This window comes from Rattus norvegicus, chromosome 5 (assembly GCF_036323735.1).
Source record: "Rattus norvegicus strain BN/NHsdMcwi chromosome 5, GRCr8, whole genome shotgun sequence".
NCBI lineage: Eukaryota > Metazoa > Chordata > Mammalia > Rodentia > Muridae > Rattus > Rattus norvegicus.
The window spans coordinates 137,218,583-137,237,381 of record NC_086023.1 but is presented as its reverse complement, the minus strand read 5'-3'; the positions used below and the strand labels follow the sequence as shown (position 1 = coordinate 137,237,381).

Genomic DNA, 18,799 nt, shown 5'->3' with positions numbered 1-18,799 from the left:
AATGTCCAACCCTTAGTAGTTACACTGGACATTCACCAGGAGCTGACCAGGGTGGGCGTTTGGAAGGATTCAGCCTCCGTCCTGCCTAGTGCTGGGATCAGCTCACACGGCTCCTGTGTCCATAGGACACAGAGAATACATTGTCCAGAAGGAGGATTATTCTGTACAAGAAACTCAGACAAAGGCGGAGGTTGTTTCCAGCTGCTTGGGGGAGGTGTGGAGGGGGTGGGAAAGGGCTCAGCCTCACATTGGCGCATTCCTGCAGAGTTCAGCTTCTTCCTCTTAGCAGCAGAGTAAGAGATGGGCAATCCCATCCTCTCTAGCCTGTACCCAGTGCTAGCCCTCCACAGAGCTACAAGGAACATTTGGCTACAACCTACCTATCTTAGCTGTTGTCCCCAAAGGTACAGTTGAGTGTTGTGAGTCAGCTAAGTAGGGCAGCAATTCACACTGGAAGAAAAAGAACAGGGTGACCAGGGCAATCAGTAATGACTGAATCCCAGCCTCAGGACAGTACTAGAGTGAAGAGGTCTTGGGCAACCTCTGTTGGATTTGACATTGATTCCATAAGCTCCCACCTTCAGTGGGATGAACTACTGTGGAGGCACTCCAAGTTTCACACTAGCTTTCTCCACCCCAGAAACAAACCCGGAAGATAATGGAAAAGAGCTTTGTCCATCTAATCCCCTTGTCCAAGGGTCCCAAATGTAGTAAAAAGTACAGTACCCAAGCAGAAGACGGTCAGAAATAGGAATGTTGGAGTAGTGCAAGTCATCATTTTACAAACCCCAAATCTGAGCAAGTGAGCAGTTCTCTCTTTTTCACTCAACTCCACATACAACTCCACATACTCCAAGGAGTAGGGGTTCCAGACATTCTTTTCCAATGTGGGGCCAAATGGTATATGAGCCCCAAAGTGAGAGATGACCAGATTTGTATGCTAAAGTTCTAGAGGAGGAGGTGGTGGAAATGACAACTACCAGAGTGACTGAGAGAGGTGTGGGTGCCTCCCACCACTGCAGTGTTTGCTTAAGGGCATGGGATGTAGGTGAGGGCCTGAATGTACTCCTCCTGCAGCAAGAAGGTGATCCTGTACTTGGAGGGCAGGGAGCCCATTTCAATAGTATGGTGGGAATGAAGTCGGTTCAGCTGGGACAGCAAAGAGACTCTCAGGATGGGTGACAGGTGGGGTAAGAAGAGCAGTCACCTGAATTTTCCAGAGTCTGAAGAGGCCAGCTAGCGCTCTACTCAGTACTCAGTTAGCTCTGACATTTAGTGGGAAGGGAAGAGATGAGGAGATAAACACCTGGATGGGCTGATGGGCCAGCTCATTGAAGTTGGGGAAAGGTTTGGCATTGCCTCAGAGCACACGGCAGGACTCCCCTGGTGCGGTGTGCTGTGGTTAATTAGCTCTGTCAATACCATTCATGTCTTCACAGACCAGCACCAGAGGACCACTTTTTCAGGCCTTTGCTGCCACAGCCTGGTAGAACGTTGTCTGACAGACCAAAGGCCAAAGTCCTAGTGTGTAACACAAGAGAACACAAACAGTGCAGCTGGAAGTCTTAGGGTTTTTAAATTAAAGAAAATTAAAGATTAGGGACTACTTTAAGGAGGACAAATTAGAATTACCTGGTAGACAGCTCATAAATTTCAGTCAGACAACCATGAGCCAGTGAACATCAATTTAAATGTCTTTATTGAACAAAGAAACCCTTTGGCCCACTTCTGCTGACTCAATCCTTGCCCTTGCCCTTGCTCAGAAAAGAACGCTGAGAAAGGCAACATTGGTTGGCTGTCCAAAAATCCACTGTTGGTCAACTCTACAAAAGCAGGCAAGATGAATGGGGCTATCGCCCTTCCCACTTTCAGTCCAGATCTTATCTGAGCCACATGTTTGGTGAGATGGAAGAGGTCAGAGATGGGGAGTAGTTACTGTGTGGACAAGTGAACCCCACAAACATCAGTGAAGCACAATTACCCTCCAAGGAGGAAGACAGTGATGTATCTGTGCTGCTGCCGGACAGGGTGGGGTCACTTCTTAAGAGGTCTCTCGGTAGAGCGCTTACCTAGGAAGCACAAGGCCCTGGGTTCGGTCCCCAGCTCCGAAAAAAAGAACCAAAAAAAAAAAAAAAAAAAAAAAAGAGGTCTCTCACCTGCTGGTCCCTAGACATCTTTAGACCAGAGGAGGGTAAAAGATGGGCACTTTTACCCATTTCCCAGGTGAAAGCTGTGCTGGCTTCATCAGACCTGTAAGTGCACAGCGTCCTCAGAAACCTCTTTACCTGTGGCTTTTAGGCCAGCAGGATGGAACCTAGGCAAGAAGGCCTGCAGAGGCAGTGTGCTTCTGAAACATTCAGGCCGCCATGGTTCCTGGATTACTTGATCCTGTGTCTATTAGTTCACTGTTGCCATGGAGCTGAACCAAATCAAGTAAGCTCTGTGTGTAGGACAAGGAATGGCAGGGTTGAAAAGTAGGAAACTATTATTTATTCAAGACCCAGTATTTTGTATACCGTGCTAAGTGTCTTACATTCACTCTCCCATTTCAATCCTCACAACAACCCTATGAGGTAGGTATTATCACTATTTACAGACAAGAACACGGCTCAGGAAAAAATAGGTCATTTTCCCAAGTTCCATGGCTATTCACAGTGGAGCTGAGATCTGTCTCTTGCTGAAAGCCTGCATCTTTTATTGTACCCATCTAAATAAGCCTTGAGCAAAAGATAATTTCATTGCTCAACTCAGCACAGATCACCTGAGAGTGGAGGCTGCCGTCCACACTCACCGCTGGTAGGGATGCATTGAAGCTGACTTGATGTTGGTTTTTATTCCACTTGGCATTTTCCCTAAAAATAACACAAAGAAAGATATATGAAGCAAGGTAAACTTTCACAATAAATCAGAACTGCAGCCTCTCAAATTCCTTCCTGTGTCTCTTGGGTCTCAGAACCTCTGTGGCCTCTGACTCTGGGTGACAGAGAGTTACAGGTTGTGGCTCTTCAGCCAGTTCCATGACTGAAGATATCTAGGGAGAAGGGGATTATTTGAAAAGAAAAGAGGAGGGGTTTGAAAAGCCCTCTCACCTAGAATGGACTTCTAGAAAAGACAGGTAAGTCACGTGGGCCATTCAATGTCACAGGGAAGCAGAACTGTGTTCTCAGTTGTCCTTCTCCCTAGACAGCTGCCCACAGAGCTTCGAAGCTGCCTCCATGAACCCCACCAGAGTGCTCTCACAGTAAACAGAAATGCACACGAGAGAAGGCAGGAAGCCGAGGCCAGGGGACAGGGGCTCGGTGCAGGGAAGGATCCAGGAAGGACTGCAGAACTGCCAGCTTGTTATTCCGTGATTATCTACCCAATGCTCTTGATCTAACCTCTCTAACCTAAGAGACCCACACTGACACCCCGAATAAACAGGACAGGTAAGACACGAGTCTGAGATGGAAGTGAACAGCAACACCAGTGTCTGCTACTCAAGGTCCTTCTTCACGCCCGGCCACTTGCTGCAGAGCTTTGAACTGTTCTCAGTGACAGCGCAAAGGGCAAAGCTCTGGGTCTCAGGGGAGGGCGAGGATGAAGGAGGCTTAGATGATCTAGCTCATTCCCACACTCCTGTGTGTCAGTCCATGTCACCTCACCTGGCTGGCCTGCTTGAGCCATCTGGACTCCACTGAGCATCGGCTGCTGCTGGTTTGGAGCACCTGCCATCTGAACCTGCTGCAATCCTGAGGCTCCTGCAAGGATCGTCCCAGCTCCTGGCTGGCCAGGTTGGCCAGGACCACTGCTACCTGAAGGTCGCCAATTAGAAAGCCCCTTCCCAAAGGCAACAGCTGCCACTAAGGCATTGGTGTCTGCAGGGTTGAAAGTCTGCTTGTTTGGCCGGAGACCTAGGGAAACAAAAGCAAAACCCTCAAGTGTGTGTCCAACTCTGGACTAAACCCATTATAGTTCTGATGGTTCTGACTGCAGCAACATCTAAAATTGCCCCTAACCCCAGCAAATGTTAAAAGTCCCGGAACCTATCTTAAACTTTTGTGTATTTCCTCTATGTGCTTTAGTCTTAAACAGGAAATACTAACAGGATACAGACCCCTTTCTTAGCAGTCCATTCTTCTTCCCCCACCCCACCCCCACTGCCCCCAGTGCGGCTCTGGGGACACAGGCACCATGAGAGCCTATACAAGTCTGTTATGGCTCTGAGAGGAAAGGTATCCTGGTGGTCAGGAGCCAAGGAATACCACAAAGTGACACAGCACAGCAAAGCTCACATTGGAGGTTTACTGGGAAAGACACAAGAGGGTGGCTGCCTCTGTTCAGAAGAGGAACAGACTCTTCTTTGTTAAAATCGCCTTTACTTATTTATGTTGGTGGTCAGAGGACATCTTGTTGGTTCTTCCCCACCACCATGTAGGTCTGTCCAGGGATCAAACATAGGCCAGACCTGGCAACAGGCGCCTCTGCCCACTGAGCCATCTTGCCAATCCCAGCAGCTCATTCTTATGTCCTCCCTTCACTGTTGGAGACCCCCATTCCTCTTCAGTGACCTTGTACAGCTCTCCCTCTGTGCTTCTGCATCCCCTCTTACCTCCGCTCTCTGACTCTCGTTCTTCTTTGCTGATTTTCTCTAAGAGGTTTGAGCACATTTTATTCAAGCTCTGGATCTGCTTCTGTAACACACAAGAATTGATGTAGTGATTAGTAATGATTCCGGGGAAGCATCTCCTTGTGTTCTTGCAGAGGCAGCCTAGCTGTGAGCAACCCCACAGCCCACTACACAGCCTCCATAAAGTCTTGCTTCTTTGCAAGATGGAGGATGGGGATGAGGTAGCACAGCAGTGACTCGGTCCAACCTGAGCTGCATCAGCACCAATCCTGGCAGCATCTGTTGTCAGCTGCTTCTCCTGCTCTTCGACTTCAGGGTCAGGCTTGGTTCTCAGATGGTCAGGGACAACCTCATGGCTGAAAACAGGCACTCGTCCTTCAGTCTGACGCTGTAACACAGATCGAATTGATCCTTTGGTGCTATCCCAGTGAGCTGATGTGAACCCACTTCCCTTCCACCGGGAATGCATTTTCACAAACAACCCACCTGTGGCAGAGATGTGGCTTTCTGTGACACTCTTTCCACTCACTCTGTCAGAACTAGGACGGACTGAATCCCACCCTCACTACCACACTGGAACTGCCTCTTTGTTGCTGTTTGTTTTGGTCTTTTGTGAATCTTCATTTCCACCTCCACCCCTTTCTAGGGACCCAGGATTTCGCATGTTCTACCTACTGAGCGAAATTCCCAGCCCCACATTTTAAAGACTCAGACAGACAAAACCACAGGCAAGCGGGACGGACTTTTTCTTTTTGCCGACATAGATGTTGGAAAAGAAAGGTCATGGACTTGGTGGCTCAGGCCTTGATTTTCTCGTCGTTATTTAAGAGTGACTTTCCTGCTTCCAGAAGAATAAAAAAGCAAGTCTTCCAGACAGCAGCCCTCACTTTTCATGGCCGCACAGAGGACCCAGCCAACAACTGTGTACCTTACCATGAGGTCTTCATCTCGGTCTGGGGACAGCACCAGAGGGATGATGACCTGGTTACGGAACAGTGGTGTCTTCTCATGCTTTAAGACCTTGTTCAGAGTGTTCAACTGCCCAGAGAGCAATGCAAAGCTGTCCAGGACAGAGGGCCTGGAGGTGGTAAGAAGTCATCAGAATTACTGTTCCCTACAAAGTAATCTCTAAAAGTCCCTAATGCTGGAACACTCAGACTCGCCCACAAGTCTCACACCTTTATGCTTAACAGAGGCAAGAACTAGATTTGCCAGCACAGGTGATGGAGTCGGGGAAGAGGAACACTTTCAATTTCTGACACAGATGTAGGAAAAAGGCAACCCATTGTTTGCACGGGATTGGGAGCAGTAGAAACAGGAACTGTGGTTACACAGTGGTAAGTGGGTAAAGCCTCCTCCCTAATGTAGAAACAGACCATCATTCCAGAAGGTTGGACATCAACCCAGCCACACGTGTGGAAGAAGATCCAGCATGAATGCAGCTATAATGGTCTTCCCCTGAGGAAATGTCTCCTCACCAAACAAGTCAAAGCATCAGAACGAAAACCTAGAAACAGCCTAGTTTGAGAAACTGGACATTTTTCTACTTCCTTGCCAGGGAGGCCTTAAGCCAAACTATACTTGTCAGCGTTGGGCAACCTTGTTCTTTCCAAATCAAAAAGGATATTTGCAAATTGATAGCTAGTTACACCGTTGGAGATGTCCTGTCAGCCAGGGGGCTTGGCCCCACCACCCATAGATCCCTCCCCAGCTGGCCCTGGCAGCCCTTACCAGGTCAGCCGGTCATACTCGTTTTCCAACTTGTAAATGAAACTCCCCAGTGAATTCTTCAGATCAGCCACTTGATTCAGCAGGGCATCTAATGATGCCTCAAGCTGCTTCTCCTCCCTCTGCATCAATAGTATGTTTGGTTACTCAGATACAAGTGACACATACAGAAAAGCTAAATTGTTTTCTATCTTGGTATTTGGGTTACAGATAGCATCCACCCTTAGACCTTTCAACCTGTTCACCTGGCTGAAGTCCTCCTACTAACTGATTCCTCTATAACCCTCCTACACTGTGGTCCTTCATAAGAACATTGCACCAGACTTAATTCTCTTCGGCTTGTGACATGATTTTATTGTCTTTGTAACAAAATTGGCTTAGAAGTCGCTTAGCCCTTTATCTTTTCAATTCCATTCTCTTCTCCCAGCTTGAAAATGCTTGCCTCTCTCCATAGGCAACACTCTCTTAGATCTGTAGTAGGGTTAACTAGAGCATGCTCAAGTTTCAGCACAATCTCCTTTGTGGGTCTAGCCCTTTTCTGCCTACCACACTACTGCTTACTACCACATGCTGCTTTCCTTGGGTAGTGGAGAATCCCTCTCTTGTTGTGTCCCTCTGTGGTGTTGGCATTGCTACTTTTTTTTTTCCAGAAAGTTCAGTACATCTCTGAAAGGTTTGCCATGATAGCAGGGGTGCTATCTGCACACAGTCATAAATCCCCAAGTTCATTATATCATGGGTGCCTCTGTAGTAAATGCAGTACAAGTCATCTTCTGACTTGTGAGTGTAGCGACAGTCAACAACACAATCTGGAGAATCTCACACATTGCCTCTATAGACGGCTTTCTCTGAATACCAGCTCTGCACATCCCCCTCCCCGGTCCCTAACTTGGCCGTTTATCCATAGCACTTGGTGCTTCGATCTTTTTGCAGAGTCAATGTGCACTCGTGTATCTTTGTGCCAATACTCCGGTGTCTCTTTACGAAACTCGGGTGACTCAGTGTAGGATTATCAGGTGCAAATAACCAAGTGAGTAATGAAAGACAAAGGCGAGGAAACCTGCACATTGTTTCTGAACGCTAGACAATTTTAAACTCTGAGCCGGCAGAGGGTTTCCGTTTGACCATCGGTGGACTATTTACTCCACTTCTCCGCCCTTAGCAACTGGGTATAAGCCGGGAAGAATGATGCAAAGCTGATTTGCAAACCTGACTATGTGACTGAGGGAGTTAGACACTGGGTCCCACCCACAGCCTCGGATTACAAACAGCTTAGTTTTTATCTTTGGAGGCCCACAATCCCTTCAACCATCTGAAACCTTATTACGCCTGTGTCCCAACAGCCTGGATCGAGACGTGGGGCAGCCCACTACTTTCTCGAATCTTCCTAAATGTCGACTCGACCCTTTCCCACACTCAATCAAGGCCGCCTTTCCTTCCCGGGCCTCCGACCTTCTCGCGTCAGCGGGCTCAATCTCCGAGCCTCCCGCAGCTACCCTCACCCTCTTTTGCTCTGCCGCCTTTCCTCAAACAGCCGAGGCCTCTGCCCTCGACTCACAGACCCAACTCCCGGCGTCCTCAGCCCGCCCACCCTCAGGCCAACGGCTCAAAGGCCCAACCCGCTTCTCACCTGCATAGCCGCGGCCGGGCTGGCGCAATCACTTCCCCTTCCGGTTCCTCGCACAGCCTGCAGATCTCACCAATCAGAAAACTCAGAACGCGTCCATCCCAACAACTTCCGGTTCCTGCTAGCCGGGTCAGAGGTCAGGAGTGGAGCGACCTCCCTGGCCCGGGCCGGCGCGGGAGGGCAGTGTGATGGCCTCGGAGCGCCCCGAGCCAGAGGTGAGGGATGAGCGGGCTTGGGGCCGAGGTCCGAGGGCAGGCATGCAGCAGCCTCGACCCTCCGGAGCCTCGAGGAGGCGGTTACTGTTTTGTTTACTCAGATGCCACCCTGATCCCTGTCGCCCACCCACAGACTTAGAGATCGTGGTTCTGATAAAACCCATGTTTTGGTTATTGGTTGGGATTTTCATTGCGCCACCCTGGAGCTGACCGACATTGCGGGGGTCATTGTATCTCATCAATTGGAATGCATGAGTGGATTTCGCTCTAGCATTCGTGCTTTTGGCAGAGCCCTGCAACCCTCTGGCAGTCTTAATTCTGGGGAGGCCCCGTTTCCTTCTTTATAAAAAACAATCGTCCTGCGATGTAGCTTGGGGATCACGAGGTAAATCAGAAAAGGCAGACGAGGCACCCGCCCCCTTAGATGCAAAGAACCTTCTATGTATGTTTTGACAGTCAGACGCCAGCAGGGAATCTGGGAGTATTTATTATGGATGGAGTGGACAGCTGAAGTCAGAGCAGGTGAGGTGTCATGCCATGCTGAGATACCTTAGGGACTACTCATTCCAACCAAACTAGATAATTGGAGGAGGAACCGAAACCTTGGATTCGGCTAGAATAGCCAGGAGCCCAGAGGAATAGTCCTGTAGGAGGGAAGGGTGATGGGTGTGTGTGATGATACAAATAGCAGTGGCTACTTGTTGAGTTCTTACTGCGTGCCAGCCACCACTCTTAGCTCTTTACTGCTCCCAGGTCTTTCAACCCTATAAGGAAACTTATCATTTCCCCCTTTCAGGAAACCGAGGTGCGACTATTAAAAGAAGCATAGTTGTGCGCAGTTAGTATTAGGGCTAGAACTCCCAAGTAGGTGTTGGGCTCTAGATCTACAAGTTGTCCTCTGACCTGCGCATGTGCACCATGACATGTGTGTGATTGTGTGTGTCCACACACAAAGTATGCATGTAAGTATCACGTATGAGTACACACCTGTGTATGGGGGCGTGTATGTGATCAACTACACACATTCTACCCTATGTACGAATGGCATAGAAACAGAATACTAAGAAGAAAAGTTGATATTTGGAGAGGTCAGGCTTCCGAGAGAGAAAAGGCAAGCGCTACTCTGGAACTGGGGTTGTGTTGAGAGTGAGGGTGGATGCAGAGGGTAAGACACAGACTCCTTAGCTTCGTGGACTAAAGGGGCATTGGGTTATGATAGGTGTCACAAAGGAGCAAGTGAGGACGTGTAATGTTAAATGAGTGGGGCATTTAACCTTCTTCCGAAAGCAGTTAGGTGGAATGCAGTACAGATACAGTTCTCAGACAATAGTCACTCTTGTTATCCCTGTTCAGGAATGAAGAAGCCAGCATTTGACCCAAGGCGCCTTTAACATTCGAGTGGTGGTGGATGAGGGGGCTGAGACGGGGGTGGGGGTAAAGAAGGCTCAGCTGGAGGTTATGTGAGCAGTTAAGGTTTATAATGAAGAGAGGCTTCACATAGTTGGGGGAGGGAGGTACTGACCTTATTTTGTGGGAAGACAGCACATGGTTTAGAAAAAGCTCAGAGAATAATTTGGTCCTTGGTCTTGCAGAAGCGGGAGCAAACTCCAGAGGGTCGGGGGAAGCAACACAGTGCCTTGGCATCGCTTTATCTGTCTTGGCACGAATGTACGTAGGCCTCAGTGAATATTCTAACCAGTGATAGACTTCCTACATCATTTCCTTCCTCGCCTCTCTAGATACAATATCCCTACAAAGATATCCTTATCTGGCTATTACAATAAAGAGATTGAAAGCAGTTAGGTAACCTGCAAGATCACATATACTGGAACTCGTCAGAATCTAGGCCTCTGACTCTAAGAGCCTGCTTTGTCCTGCTTATGAGACCGCCTGCTTCAAAAGGTAGGCACGTCAGACTCTGGAGAGGTTAGAATTGAGGTCTTGAAGCTCCACGTGAATGTGAATGCCACAAAACACAACTCATTAAAAAATTTCTCGGGGGTTTGGGGATTTAGCTCAGCGGTAGAGCGCTTGCCTAGCGAGCGCAAGGCCCTGGGTTCGGTCCCCAGCTCCAAAAAAAAAAGAAAAAAAAATTTCTCAGTCAGGAATACGGAAAAATTCCCAGGGGAGCTAGTTAAAAATGTAGATTCTTGGGGTTAGGGATTTAGCTCAGTGGCAGAGTTCTTGCCTAGCAGCGCAAGGCCCTGGGTTTGGTCCCCAGCTCTGAAAAACAAGAAAAAAGAAAAAAAAAATGTAGATTCTTGAGCTCTGTCAGCTCTTAATTCAGTTGGTCTCTGATGGTACCCAGGAATCAAATAGGCATTTTAATAACCAGCTCAGGAGATTCTGTTGCAGCTGGTGCTTGGATCCCACTTTGGAAAACACTCCCCCTGTTTAAATTACAGTAGGCCAGTTCTGGCTCTGATGAAGTACATCTTAATTATTAAGACGGGAGGTTTTGGAACTGATCCCATCAAAGAATCAGATAAAAGGAAATTTTCTGAGAAAATGAGGCAAACATTCCTGGTTTCAAGATGGGATTCCGTAAGAACTGACAGGAGAACCAGACTTCAGCGGGGCCTGGGAGAAAGCAGTAATTCCAAACAGTTTTGAAACCAAGAGAATGGTAAAGAAATGGAAGCTGTGCGTTGTGCAGCTCAGTGCTCTAGAGCCCTCAGTGCACCTTCAGGAGTTTGGTAGCCGGCGTCTGCCCTCCGTCTGGGCCGTGCAGCACAGCAAGCTCTGCTGGATCTTTACTCCATCCTCCTAAGACCTTAGACAGATCAGGTTACTCTTGTCTCCCACCTTGGGTCACGTCCTAGTGACTGGTGGGAGCTGAGGGCCTGGCTCAGAGGATCTCCGTCTTAAGGCTCTAAGGCTGAGGGGGCAATAGGTTTCCTTAAGGGAAGTTTGTTCGTTCTTTTTACTACTATAAAACCACGTCCTTAGCCGTGAGCATGCTTATTCAGTTTGTACGGTGATTATTCAGTTTTTGTGGATGGTAGGCAAGTTTGTCCGCTGGGGGTGCAGGCTGGGGGTGGGGATCAAAAAGGCTGCTGACCAAGACATCAAGCCTGTTAAGATTTACCACATTGGGGGGTTGGGGATTTAGCTCAGTGGTAGAGCGTTTGCCTAGCAAGCGCAAGGCCCTGGGTTCGGTCCCCAGCTCCGGAAAAAAAAAAAAAAAAAGAAAAAGAAAAAAGATTTACCACATCGACAAAATGACAGGTTTCTTCCTGTGTGGACAGAGTCACCATTGGTAGGGTAGGTAAGGATGCTGTTGACATTGACAGATGTGTGAGTGGAGACTGTAGCCCCAGGAGCTGCATATGAAATATTCCCTCGGGAATCTTACATTTCCTCAGCGAAGGTTTCTTCAGCGTCTGCTGTGGGCAAGGCAGGCAGTAACTGGCAAATGCTCACGTAGCAAACTGGAGACTTACTGGGTCTCACGTGAATCAGTTTACCAAGCACAAGGAAGGGCACAGAAACAGGATAAAGCACCTCTCCTGCCTTAGGGAGCAGGAGAGCTTATGGTTTGCAGGAGAAACTCACACAGTGTTTGTGGACCCACATGCTGTGGGAAGGTAAGTTTACTGCAGTTACGTGGGGTAGATTCACCCCGCCGCCCTTCCCCTCACTGTGGGCAGCTTGTGTGCATGGGATGTGTTATACTGGGAGCTCAGAGACATCTCTTCTTTTGTCTCTCTCATCAGGTAGAAGAAGCTGGGCAGGTGTTTCTGTTAATGAAGAAAGATTACCGAATTTCCCGAAATGTTCGCCTAGCTTGGTTCCTTAATCATCTGCATCAAACTGTGCAGGCCATACCCCAAGAGTCCCTGGTACGTCCTTATGACTGGTGGGAGGTGGGGGCCTGACCCAGAAGGACCGCTCTTTTAAGTCTCTAAGGCTAGGAAGGGCAATGGGTTTCCTTAAGGGAAGTTTGTTCATTCTTTTTTCTTTAAAGATTTATTATATATAAGTACACTGTAGCTGTCTTCAGACACACCAGGACATCGGATCTCATTACAGATGTTTGTGAGCCACCACGTGGTTGCTGGGAATTGAACTCAGGACCTCTGGAAGAGCAGTCAGTGCCCTTAAACACTGAGCCATCTCTCCAGCCCCATTCTTTTTATTACTATTATTTTTTATTATTTTAATTTTGTGGGCATGGAAGGGGAGGCATATGTGCATACGAGTGTGTCAACTCCCTCTGGAGCTGGGATTACAGGCAGTTGTAAGCTGCCTGATGTGGGTGCTGGGAATCAAACTCAGATCCTCAGGAAGAGCAATGTGTCCTTTTTTTTTTCTTAAAGATTTATTTATTTATTTATTTTGTGTATGTGGGTACATTGTCACTGTCTTCAGACACACTAGAAGAGGGCATCGGATCCCATGACAGATGGTTGTGAGTCACCATGTGGTTGCTGGGAATTGAACTCAGGACTTCTGGAAGAGCAGTCAGTGCTCTTAACTGCTAAGCCATCTCTCCAGCCCGAGCAATGTGTCCTTAATTACTCAGCCAATCTCTACAGCCCTCATTCATTCTTTTTCTAGCGAGTGAGGCAAAGGGTGTGTTGTTGATTGAACTTAGAGCTAGTGGAGGGTCAGTGGAGGATGTAGAAGGAAGATCTAGGGAGCACTTCAGTTCCAGGGAGCACTTCAGTTCCAGGGAGCACTTCGGTTCCAGGGAGCACTTCAGTTCCAGGGAGCACTTCGGTTCTAAGGAGCACTTCAGTTCTAGGGAGCACTTCGGTTCCAGGGAGCACTTCGGTTCTAGGGAGCACTTCGGTTCTAGGGAGCACTTCAGATGCAGGATTCCCTTGGACCCCACTGCAGCACTTTAGGTTGCTATTGGGACTGTGTTCATTTTACAGATGAGGACACTGAGGCTTAAAGAAGTGAAGTTCTTTTTCTCTAGCCTCACAGCTACTACATGGCCAAACTGGGATTCAGAGAAGAAAGAGAACTCTGCTCAACCTCCCTCTTCTTTTAACTTTAATGTGCCTGTGCCTGTGTGAGTGTATATCACATGCGTGGGTCAGAGGAGGGCATTGGATGCCCTGGAGCTGGAGTTAAAGGTGATTGTGAGCTTCCTGACATATGGTTCTCTACCAGAGCACAAGCTTGCTTGCTTTCTCCTTTTTTCCTTTTTAAAAAATTTACTCTTACCATATATTTCATCTTGACTGCAGTTTTTCCTCCTTCCTCTCCTCTTAGTCCCTCCTCCAAGCCTCCCTTCTCATCCAGATCCATTCCTACTCGATTTCCCTTCAGAAAAGAGCAGGCCTCCCAGGGATACCCATCAAACTCGGCCTAACAAGTTACAATAAGACTAGGCACAAACCCTCATATTAAGGCTGGACAAGGCAACCAAGTAGGAGGGAAAGGATTCCAAACACAGGCAACAAGAGTCAGAGACACAGCCTCTGCTCCCACTTAGGAGTCTCACTGGAAGACCAAGCTACACAGCTATAATATATATATTATATATATATATATATATACACATAATATATAATATATATATACACACACAAAGCTATACAGCTAATATATATATACATATATATATATACATATATATATATATACATATATATACACAAAGGGCTTAACTCAGACCCATACAGGCTTCCTGATTTTTGGTTCAGTCTCTGTGAGCCCCTGTGAGCCCAGGTTAGTCGGTTCTAAGGGTTTTCTGAGAGCATAAGCTTTCTGCACCTGTGAGCCATCATCCCCCTGCCCACAGCCCTTTCTTTCTCTTCCATCTTGTCAGCTTCAATCTGAGCAGGAGTTGGAAGTCCTCAGTGTTTTGCCCCCTGGATGGCAGCCAGATGAACCAGTGGTCCCAAGGCCATTTCTTCTTGTGCCTTCTACTCGAGTCACCTTCCTGGCTTGGCAGTATCGTTTTGTTATTGAGCTGGACCTCAGCCCATCTACTGGCATTGTGGTAAGTGGTTTGAGGGAAATAGTAACAACGATGGGGTGGGGGTGAGAAGGAGAGAATCTTGGAGACATGGGACTGATCTCAGCCTTGTGGGGGAAAGACACACCTGTGAATGATGGTGGGCATTGGAAGACAGATCCTGTCCCATGTCTGTGGGGCACAGTCGAAGATCCTGCTGACCCTGGAGACCTGCTTGTTTCTGTTCTCTGCTTAGAGCTGCTTTGGACACCCTTGTGAGAGCTCTCTCTTCATTCCCTTCAGGATGATTCTACAGGGGAGATCTTGTTTGATGAAGTTTTCCATGCCCTGTCCCGTTGTCTGGGTGGGCTGCTTCGGCCCTTTCGAGTGCCTGGATCCTGTATCGACTTCCAGCCTGAGATCTATGTAACAATCCAGGCCTATTCCTCCATCATTGGCCTGCAGTCCCACCAGGTAATGCATCTTCTCCCCAAGCTTGGACCTGCAGACTGAATCTCTGATAGTCTGTCGACAGAAAGCCCTTATCCTGTCTCCTTTGTTTGTTCCTCAGCTTTGCTGCTGAGCCATCTAGCTGTCTGTTTCCCTACCCTAGCTCTCTCTTGCCCCTCAGAGTCCCATGTAGCTCGGGCTCACCTTTAGTTTGCTGTGTAGCCAAAGATGACCTTGAACTCCTGATCCCACTGCTTCCACTGCTTGGATTACAGGTGCAAGCCACCACGGTTTCAAGAATGTTGTTGTTAGAATATAAAAAATAAAAAAGTATGGTTGCCTTTTATCCCGCTAGGTCCGCACCACAGTGCCTCAAGATATCTGCTAGTTATCTTGGTGGAAACACATCCCAACTCCGAGGTGGCCCAGTGTCTCCTGCCACCGCACACTTTCCTACACTCAAACCGTCACATAAAAGAACATACAACACAATAATCTTTGACCCAATTGGTAAGATATAATTGCCCACTTACACATACAAAGTTCGGTACCATCCATTCCTTGAGAACATTAATAACAACCTGTAAATACACAGAGCGGAATCTTAACGTCAGCCTCCATTGTCCTGCCGTGGCTTCTCTCCTCCTCCCTGTACCTGCCCCTCACCTGTATTTTACAAATTCAATGGGGAGCAAGTTCTGGTGAAGTCACCTGATTCTGGAGCACATGACTAGGCAGCTGTCCTTGGGGCAGTGGAATTAGCATCAAAATACAGATAACGCCCTGGCAAACCACAACACAAGAATGCTCAAATTATCAATCTTATCAGTTGAGCTCCAGCCTAGCCTCAGCCAGCTTCTAGAGCAGCATCATATTTATTCCTGAAAGTCTCTCCCCTTGAAAAGGACTGCTCCTCACTCAGGTCTTAGCAGACCTCTGGATAGCCGGGTAGTGACTCATGCTTCTCTGCTCATCCTGTAAATGCCTTCTGTGTCTGACCCTTGACTGTCTGCTTTGCTTTCATCCCCCCCCCCCCTTCCTCCCCTGCTCCAGTCCCCCATGTAACTCTGTTCTGTGAAGTGCTGTCTGTGGTGGTGACTCCTGACTGTAGTCTAGGACACAGTCTGTTAGGATACTTTTATGACATTTGAGCTATTTCAATCCCCAGAAGCATAGTTTCTGTTAAAGACAGAAGGGTCATTTTCTGAAGGCCCTGTGCTGACTGCATAGGTGAGTAAAAGGTTTCTCTACTGGCAGTGCAGCCTATCGCAAAGTACTCCTTCCTTTTGGAAACTGTTCAAGTCTGTTACTGAAATACTTGTTTTTGGCTTAGATAAGCATTGGCCCAGTTCCCCCATATCTGCTCATAAGCACCTTAAATTCATTGAAACTGTTCCTCATGGCTATGGTGCCAGCATCAACAGTCAGAATTCATTTAAGAGCTAGATGCCAAGAACAGCACCCAAAGTTCTGACACATACAACAGAACAGTTGGTACCTGCCAGGTCTCAAGGCAGGGCTGTCAGTCCTCTGCCCGAGTTTCAGTGTCTCCCGACACAGCCACTAACTGGTGGTTGTAGGCTGTATCTCCAGAAAGAGGACTGGCTTTGCAAAAATCCATAGCCAAGTCAAGAAGAACATAGCAGTTAGGTAATTACTTAAATATTGTTCCTCTTGGTAAACATGGCAGGAGCCTGACCTCTGCTATGCCCAGGCTAAGTCCTTGGGGCACAGATAAGTCAGATACTGTCTCTGTCCTGATGGAGTAGTTAGGAGCTTAGGAGAGCAGACAGATATTAAATGAGATCATTCCACCTGAGCACAGTAAGCACTGACAGGTCCTGACACAGATACTGTGAGAACACCAGTCGGGAACAGTCAATAAAACCCACCAGTGACACAGATCTTTTAGACAAAGCCACATTTAAACCGAATCTTTTGTTGTTGTTGTTGTTGTTGTTTTGTTTTTTTGAGGTAGGATCTTGCAAAGCAGACCTGACTGGCCTGGCACTTTTACTTTCTGCCTCTGTCTCGGCTTTCCAAATGCTAAGATTACACGCATGTGCCATCCTACCTGGCTCATTTATGTCTTCTTTAGTATTAAGGATTGAACTGGGCCTCATGCTCGCTAAACAAGTGCTCTAACCTTTCATTATAGCCCCAGCTCGCTTTTTATCCTCTGTGGGTTTTTTTGTTTTTTTTGTTTTTTTCCAGAGCTGGGGACCGAACCCAGGGCCTTGCACTTGCTAGGCAAGCGCACTACCACTGAGCTAAATCCCCAACCCCTATCCTCTGTGTTTTGAGATAGAATCTGGCTAGATTGCCATTTTGCTTGCTCTGAGGTCACTCTGTACCTTTGACCTTACGATCCATCTGCCTCAGTCTTCCAAAAGGCATTGTTAATGTTTTGTAGAGTTTCTTTGTTGTCTAGTAAGTGGGTTAATTCTCCTTTCTTCATCTAAAAGAACAGGAAAACATCAGGTCCATTCCAAATGCATGGTTCATATCCTATGTTTTTATATGAGGATTCTTCTATGTCAAAAAATATGATTTTTAATGACAACTGCCTTTTTTGTGGAGTTATCTTTTGAATAAGGCCTCAGCCCAAGGTGACCCAGTACTCAGTATGTAGCCCAGGCTAACCTCAAACTCTTATCCATCTTGCCTCTGTCTTCCTGCTGGAATTATAGGTGTGTACCCCAGCTTCCAACTGTGAAAACTTACTATTTTATCCTGATGCATTTCAGTCTCCTATTGTCCTAACAATAGGAGCACATTTTCATATTTATGTGGTTCCAATTCCTGACATTTCTCCTTCTCTGCCATCTCCGAGACCTGGAGAATGGTCATCCCTAATCCCTTAGTCAGTCAAGAACAGGGAGTGAAGAAGCGGGAGTTATTTGTCAGGAGGTCAGGGAAGGGTGATGGCAAAAGGGATCCTGTGGGTCACTATGGGGACTACAGGTCTGTATGCAGGAGACTTCGTGGTTGAAGAAGAAGGAAAGGCCCACAGAGAGTGAGTGGGACATAAAAGGTCTGAAGTGGCAAGATTGCCCTGGGAAGAAGAGCAGGAAGAATCTGGAGGAAGAGAGAACAAGTGTACAGGGGTGTGCATCTGGAGCAGCCTTCAAGGGCAGTGACGTCAGAGAAGTGGCGAGTAGCCATCCTCTAGGTCAGTGGGGTTCCTAGTGGCTGGCCAGCTTTCTCCCTAAGGAAGAGGGGGAGTGATCTACTAAGGGTAAAGGAAGGAATATAGCTTCACAGGGGGTAAAGGGTAGGGAATGGGAGTGAGGGTTTTGAACTTTAAGCAGAGAAAGGGCCTAGAATAGCTGGTCTGTGAAGGACATTTAGGAAGAAAAGAACATTGGTTGGAATACGAAGGCTTTGCCAGGCAGGAAGTGGAAGTTTGAAGATGGCATTCCAACGTGGAAGGCACTAGGGAGAGCCTATCGCCCCATAGAGGAAGGGGTGAAGGAACCCAGGCCGGAGGACTGTAGGCATAGGGACACCGTGATCCTAGACTAAGGTGCTCCTGAGCAGGGCTGCAGTGCTCCTGGGCTGAGTGCAGCAGCAGACTCTGGGAGGAGGTGCAACTGGACATAGAGTTAAACGTTGGTTGCATGTTGGATGAGAAATCAGGACTCCCTAGCATAGAGGATGTGCAGAAGAGAGGTGCCTGGTACTCTGCCCACCCCGTCTCAGCCTTCCCCTTGTGCTTCTCAGGTTCTGGTGCAAGGCTGCCTTTTGGACCCTTCCCGGCGGGAGGCGTTCCTGCAGCAGGTGTATGAGCAGCTCTGCCTCTTTGAGGAGAAGGTGGCCACCATGCTGCAGCAGCAGCATGAGCCCCAGAGCCAGGTGAGTGGGAGAGAAAGTGGGCAGAGGCCATTGGGAGGACAGCTAAGAGCAGGGGCAAAGAGGAACCGAGGATGGAGTGCTATGCACAGTCAAGGCAGGCTCCCTGCTGGGATCCAATCCCTACACCCCAGATGCACACTGGGAGAAAGTAGGAAGGCATTTGCCTGTAAGGGTTTTTGTTTGTCTTTTCTACTTCTCTAGTCCGAGATCTGAAAGTGAACATGGGCAGTTTTGATCTCTGTTTAACATTTTTAAAGCTGTTTGGCTTGCTGGAGGGCCCTGCCTCATTACTTTGGAGACCACCAAAGTGGCTGTGCATATAGTGTGTGATGACTGCCACGTGTTTGACTGGTTCTGTAATACTTCACAGCACTGATGGGAAATGTGGAGTGGACCTCTCAGTG

At 48.0% G+C, this 18,799-nt stretch overlaps 2 protein-coding genes across 6 annotated transcripts in view; one reads left to right on the top strand and one right to left on the bottom strand.

The window, feature by feature from the left end:
* Positions 1–2,469: 2,469 nt before the first annotated feature.
* Med8 (mediator complex subunit 8) lies at positions 2,470–3,354 on the bottom strand. The gene is made up of 2 exons (NM_001108673.1): positions 3,090–3,354; positions 2,470–2,852 (listed from the first exon to the last, which is right to left on the bottom strand). The coding sequence occupies exons 1-2, from the start codon at positions 3,131–3,133 to the stop codon at positions 2,708–2,710; spliced, it is 189 nt and encodes a 62-aa protein (NP_001102143.1). The 5' UTR covers positions 3,134–3,354; the 3' UTR covers positions 2,470–2,707.
* Positions 3,355–8,032: 4,678 nt separating this feature from the next.
* Positions 8,033–18,799, top strand: part of Szt2 (SZT2 subunit of KICSTOR complex) — a 46,702-nt gene continuing 35,935 nt past the window's right edge. Inside the window, exons 1-5 of one of the 5 annotated variants that reach the window (XM_006238744.5) lie at positions 8,033–8,179; positions 11,896–12,021; positions 13,962–14,135; positions 14,394–14,564; positions 18,264–18,395. In XM_006238744.5, coding sequence (XP_006238806.1) covers positions 8,153–8,179; positions 11,896–12,021; positions 13,962–14,135; positions 14,394–14,564; positions 18,264–18,395 — 630 coding nt within the window. In that variant the 5' untranslated portion in view covers positions 8,033–8,152. Of the gene's footprint in view, positions 8,180–11,895; positions 12,022–13,059; positions 13,264–13,961; positions 14,136–14,393; positions 14,565–17,581; positions 17,713–18,263; positions 18,396–18,799 lie in introns of those variants that run through there. The other 4 variants (NM_001427598.1, XM_063287980.1, XM_039111188.2 and 1 more) reach the window with 4 other exon arrangements.

What these genes read in the sequence shown, in the direction of transcription:
- Med8 (NM_001108673.1), bottom strand. Translation starts at nt 3,133, where the DNA reads ATGGCCCACGTGACTTACCTGTCTTTTCTAGAAGTCCATTCTAG. An exon ending in TTTCTAGAAGTCCATTCTAG is followed by an intron (nt 2,853 to 3,089) that starts GTGAGAGGGCTT and finishes TGTTATTTTTAG; the next exon opens with GGAAAATGCCAAGTGGAATA.